Source organism: Rhyacophila brunnea, unplaced genomic scaffold (genome assembly GCF_057557595.1).
Source record: "Rhyacophila brunnea isolate RB1 unplaced genomic scaffold, BYU_Rbru_1.0 scaffold_4, whole genome shotgun sequence".
In the NCBI taxonomy this organism is placed as follows: domain Eukaryota; kingdom Metazoa; phylum Arthropoda; class Insecta; order Trichoptera; family Rhyacophilidae; genus Rhyacophila; species Rhyacophila brunnea.
Window position 1 is genome coordinate 32,078,666 of NW_028233068.1, and position 6,116 is coordinate 32,084,781.

Genomic DNA, 6,116 nt, shown 5'->3' on the forward strand with positions numbered 1-6,116 from the left:
GAATTGATCAGTGACTTTCTTGAGATGTGCACGAGCTACATCTCGTTAAGATTGAAAGGTAGATTTAGCGTATAGTGATCCAAGAATTTTTATTATCTCGTAGTTCTTTGGTTGAGCCTTTATGACATTTTTGAAACATTGGGAGGCCCAGTGAAGGAATAATTGTTGAATACAATAAAACAACTTAATATATTTATACATTGGCTTTGCATGAATTATTTAAATTCGCCCACCATACAGTATTAACAATAATAATTACAACATTATAATAATATAGACTAGAACATAAATTTCAGTCCTCATACTTGATAAAAAAATAAGAAAAAACTCGGCAATAAAGTTGGATGGCAAAATTAAAAAGTGGTCACGATCCTCAGCCATGAGTGAACGACCAAGAAGAAGGATGTATGTGGCAGTAAAGAATTATGGACCGAGAAAAATGGAGGAAGCTAAGGGAGGCCTTCATCCAACTGTAGATCGACCCCGGCTGATGATGATGACTTGATAAAAAGCTTAGTGCCCATACGCACTTGCGGCAGGCCGCATCGCGGCTAGCCGCATATCGTTTTTTGTATGCCGGCTAGCCGCAGCGGCCTGCCACAAGTGCGTATGGGTGAACAAAACAATTATTGTAAAGCAATTTTCTTAAGTGGTGAATACCAGGTCATATTCTATTATATACAAATTTTGATTCATAGATAGCATAAGGATCTCTTCGAATTTTCGTACTGACATACTAGTACTTTTTAATAGTTTAAATTAAATTATAGATTCTTCAAGATGTTACACAAGATTTAACAATGAAACATTCATCAATCTTCCATACATAACTCGAAACAGGTTCAGAAACAAACCTAATTGATAAAAATGTTAGAACATGACATGGGAATCAACCCTAGATTTATCGCATGCCAGCTGAGTCAGCTTGAGAAGATCCAAGATTTTTCGAATGGGTATTTTACTGAGGCTGTTCCAAGTTAAATATTTTCAATGAAGACTATACTTAAATCACGTGTATTATTTAGGAATATCAACTGTTAAGCTGTGGACCCAATAGGTTGAGCAAACGATCAATTATATTTCTTGTAAAAAATATCTGTTATGAGACCTCTTCATGAGGCAGCCGAGATCCACATCGGATTGTAGGTCCAGTAAAAAATATATTTTTAACTGTACGCCTATACAAATATGATATAAAATATACATACATTCTCTGAATCCCCCCAATATACATCTGCTCGAGGCCAAAGTGCAGCAGGACAAATGCAGAAAGTGCAAACTGCGTAGCCTGGTCGCGGTTTCTCGTGCAAGTTAGTAACAGTTTTCCGCACACAACCCCCGATTCTCTGTGTTGTTATTGGACTTGGATTGTAACCCTGAAAACAAATTACAAGACAACTGAATGAACTGAACTGAGAAAAATTTTCACCCTGCTGAATTAAGCGGATAGACAAGGTTCTTGAATTACTATTATGATTACTAGATAGATGGAGCAATGAGATCTTTTTAAAATTTATGTAGAAAGGATTTTATTCTTTTCGTCATAAATTTCATTTCATACTCATGTGATATATGAAATTTATATCATAATATTTACATTAAGTATGTAATTTTATTAATCAGACATAATTATAGGTTCATATAATTTCTTCATGTTTTCTTTACAGACTTAACGGCCCACATGCTCAGCATAGGTAAAAATGGAGCTTTTATGGTATTCTTTTTCTTTTTTCTTTCGACCATGTCCGATCCTAATAGGATCATATGGGCCTCCACAGAGTAGAGGTTTGTATTGACAGATTTTGTTTTTAGGAGAAATGGATGTCAGCCATTTGCTCAACCTATTAGGTATATTCAGAGCATAATCCTGGACATTCCTTAAACGTTTTAGATAATCTATTTATATAATTTTGAAGCCTTATTATCCTTTATATTTATTTTAAACATTTGATGACTGCATAAAGTATTTTTATTACATAAAATAGTATTTTTTTAAACTTTTCGCTCTAATGTTTTAGAATATAGTCATATTTCGGTACATCCATGTGCAGTGGTATTAATATTTTTTAGATTCATTATTTTTGAAACGCATTTACAAAACCATTAGTAAAATTAATGTTAACATTATATAGTGACGATTAACACATTTGAAGATAATTCTAAAGATACTAATTATAAGCTATGTCTTTGACCATTCAAATGTGATAAACATTCTACGAATAATGTTTGCTTTATAATAATTATTGACCTAAGAATAAGGTACTATTTTTTGAAATACGCCATATTTATTGGCATTTCCCAGTGGTTAAGCTACAACATACGGCCGTAGCTATAAATTGACAAATGATAAATGAAGTAGGGAGTAAGATCATGGTAATGCCCGTGTTTGAACATGTACCGATTTAAAAAAATATTTTTTTTTGGTTAGGTTAGATTATGGTTATGGCTACGGTCGTATGTTGTGGCTTAGCCACTGGGAAATGCCAATAGAAATGGCGTATTTCAAAATAATACTACCTTAATCTTAGGTCAATAATTATTATAAAGCAAACATTATTCGTAGAATGTTTATCAGTTGTGTAATTCATGCGCACTAGAAATCGTATCTGTGGATGATCAGGGTTAAATTATTGTTACACTATAATGGTTTTTCATTGGAAAAAATATTTTAAATATAAAATATTTTTTTTATGAGAAATGGATGTTTAGCCACTTGCATTACCAATTGGATCCAGAGTCATGAGTCATGACTATTTGGAATTTGAATATAAGATAGATAATGCAAAATTGCACTTGGCACATGGCATTCATCCGTAAATCAACAAAACTTAAAAAAACATGAGAATTAATGGATCTTTGATGAAATATGCAAACTCAATTTTGAAAAATTCTAGATATTCATTTTAACTGAATATTTAAACTATTATATTGAACTATTTTAAATGAGAGATGAGTATATTCTCATTTCACAGATTGACGTTTGCTGTGAAAAATATTTAAAACAATGTAAGTATCCCAAACCTTGCTTTATCCTGATTATTTAGCTTCATAAAGCAATGGCCCATGCCGAAACGGAGACGGAGAACAGCCAGGCGGTTGGGGTTGGTTCTCAGAGTTTCCCTGTAGAAGCCGAGAGCGCTGCGGTAGTCTTTTTTATTGAAAGCGATGCACACTTTCCAGAACAGCGAGGGGATGTTGTTGGAAGATTGATTCACCACAAAATTGAATTGCGCATCCACCGTCCACCACTTTATCACCCTCCAACAAGCACAAGTATGCTCGGCCCAAAAGATTCTGCAAAAAAAAAAAATACAGATGTACAGCATTTTCGCCGGTAAAGTAAATTCGGCTGTTGTATAATGAAAAATCAGTTGTTTTCATTTTGTTTTTCCAAGTCATGTTGTGAATGGATTGAACTTGTAAATTGTAAAGTTCACTTCATATTATTATATATAAAGAAATTTGAACAAAATTTGACTAGGTTGAATAAAATAGGTAATGAAAGTGGGTAGGTATCGTCTTACATGATCATACATGATGATTTTGTCGGCAGTGGTGTATAGGTTTGTGGCTTTGGTGAACAGATCCCGTTTCATGTTTATATTCTTTTCATGGTTAGCTTCCTGCACGCAGTATGTGGCGAGCATGTCCAGGCACCGCATCTGATCTTTCTCCGAGTTAGAATAATCGATGTTGGCCGCGGTGCGGCCCGCATCCAAGATTTTAATGAAGTCATCAGTTCTTTTTGTTTACGTACGGCACCTGTATAGAATACAAACATTTATATGAGAATACGCAATTTGAAAAATTGAAAGGACCCTCGCAAACGATGCTAATAGAAATCAAGATCCGACAGGTCCCATCCATTCATTCAAATATCATTCTCTCTGGACATAAAAATGTGGATAAATGTGGTTGAAAAATTAACCCTGCCTACATCGCAATAAGGGTTATTGTTGTACATTTCTTTCCGAAACGCTAATATATATATATTATATTATATTGTAGCAAGTAGTTAAATATTAACTTTACCCACATTGCAAAAAAAGGATTATTCGAGATTTTTGAAAGATGTCTTTGACCTATTCTGCAAAACTTGCCCACTTTAATATTGTGATTTTGTATGAAACGGTGTATTATTATGGTACTTATATCAATGTATACAAACGAGTAAGTTTTAATACCGGCTCGGTTATTGTAACTTGGTTTCTATGGGGCACTATTTCTTTCAAAAAGTTTGAAACGCCATATGATTAGCAAGGTCTTTTTTCATTAAGGCATGACCATAATAGATTAAATTGGACTAGAAATCATGCATTCTTGCACGCCAATCGAGATATCGGGAAGATTCTACAGGTGTCACTCTTAGCACAGCTATGAAAAACGCCCAATGTTCGGTACACCATGGTATACGCTCGACTATGTGTGTCGAGACGTGGTGGTTGGCGATGGAGAAAAGCAAACACCAGAGAGTAATCATTACCCATAAAAATTGATTAAAAAAGTATTCATTTAGTTATTTAGTAAAATATTAATATACCTACTCAAAAGGGTTCGTCATCCAGATTATAATTGATAGTTTTTTTTTCTACAATAGACTGTTTACCCTAGGAAATTGATGGTGACATTCTAACTTCATTACATTCCATGCGTAAAATCTAAGTACTTACTACTTACGCCAACATTGACATTGACCCAGATGATAAGTGGATCTCTCTAGGCGAAGAATACTGAGTATTTTTTTTCATCTCATGCGGTAGGTAATAATTGTTCAGGATCCAACTTCGATCACCTAAAAACAATTTAGATTAGGCAAACGACATTGGTTACGTGACATGTCATAAAATGAAGTAAAATCACATCACAAAACTTTAGCTAGTTCAATGTAATAATTATAACGAAACTATACATTCAAAACACTACATTATTATAAAATAAGTGATGGTTTATCTTTACACTATTATCAAAAATCAAAATGTTTCGAAGTCGCATGACCAGGCACCTGCAGTAGGTACGAGGAACTAAAGAATGACGTCATTACATTTTAAGCTACTAGAGTAAAAAATAATTGCGCTGTACTTACCCGTGTTATGGGAATTCACCGTCTTCGAGCTGCATTAGAAAACTTGGGATGCCCCGTAAGGAATTATTGCTTTGCCGTAATCTATTTTCACATTGCTGCAAAATTCATAATATTATATTATATTTTCTTATAACGAATAATCGTCAACTTAACCCTTTGTCTATTGTACGGTATAACGATACGCTACGGCCTACGCCAATCGATGTATGAAGCTTCTCTAAGTAACATAGAAAAATAATGAATCATTTCAGTGTATAGGCATGTGGGGCTTATAAAATTTATATCAGAAATATGACTTGGAAGTTAAAGGCTTAAAATAGTATACGATCACTTCGTTATAGTTTTTTAGATCTGCTAACACATAAACAGTAAAAAATAAATATTCATATTATAACACAGCATAATAATTATTAATTACCTATTAATGATTTGCTGTATTTTTTGCCTAACAACGATATTATGGGTCAATGAGAAATGGGACCAGTCTCAGGAAATAAAAACTACAATTGAGATCGCAAAGAGCGCCTTTCTCAAAATGAGACGCCTCCTTAGCAATCGAGATCTTAACCTAGGTCTGAGACTGCGTATGGTACGTTGTTATGTGCTCTCAATTCTTTTCTATGGCATGGAAGTATGGACGCTAAACCAAGAGATGTCACAGAGACTTAAAGCTTTCGAGATGTGGCTGTATAGACGCATCCTCAAAATTCCTTGGACTGACCGGGTGACAAATGTTGAAGTTCTCAATCGAATGGGGAAGGACCGAGAAATTCTACGCAGTATCAAAACCAGGAAACTACAATAACTCGACCACATTATGAGAGGACACATATACAGCATTCACCAACTTGTCATTCAAGGAAAGATCAATGGGAAGCGTAGCAGAGGACGGCGCCGCATTTCGTGGCTTAAGAACCTCCGTGATTGGTACGAGTGCAGCTCCACCGAACTGTTCCGGGTAGCAGACGACAAAGATAAGATCGCCTTGATGGTGGTCGACCTCCGCTAGGGGATGGCACAATAAGAAGAAGAT

The 6,116-nt window shown here is 34.8% G+C and overlaps 1 protein-coding gene across 1 annotated transcript; it reads right to left on the minus strand.

Annotated features, from left to right (window-relative positions):
- Positions 1 to 1,324: 1,324 nt before the first annotated feature.
- LOC147067271 (RNA polymerase-associated protein CTR9 homolog) lies at positions 1,325 to 4,710 on the minus strand. The gene is made up of 4 exons (XM_085954821.1): positions 4,671 to 4,710; positions 3,525 to 3,762; positions 3,022 to 3,294; positions 1,325 to 1,376 (listed from the first exon to the last, which is right to left on the minus strand). Exons 2-4 carry the CDS (start codon positions 3,530 to 3,532, stop codon positions 1,355 to 1,357), a joined length of 303 nt encoding a protein of 100 aa, XP_085810947.1. The 5' UTR covers positions 3,533 to 3,762; positions 4,671 to 4,710; the 3' UTR covers positions 1,325 to 1,354.
- Between the last annotated feature and the right edge of the window lie 1,406 nt (positions 4,711 to 6,116).

Coding starts and splice junctions, on each gene's coding strand:
- LOC147067271 (XM_085954821.1), bottom strand. Junction 1,377..3,021: donor AATAATCAGGATAAAGCAAG/GTTTGGGATACT, acceptor ATTTGTTTTCAG/GGTTACAATCCAAGTCCAAT.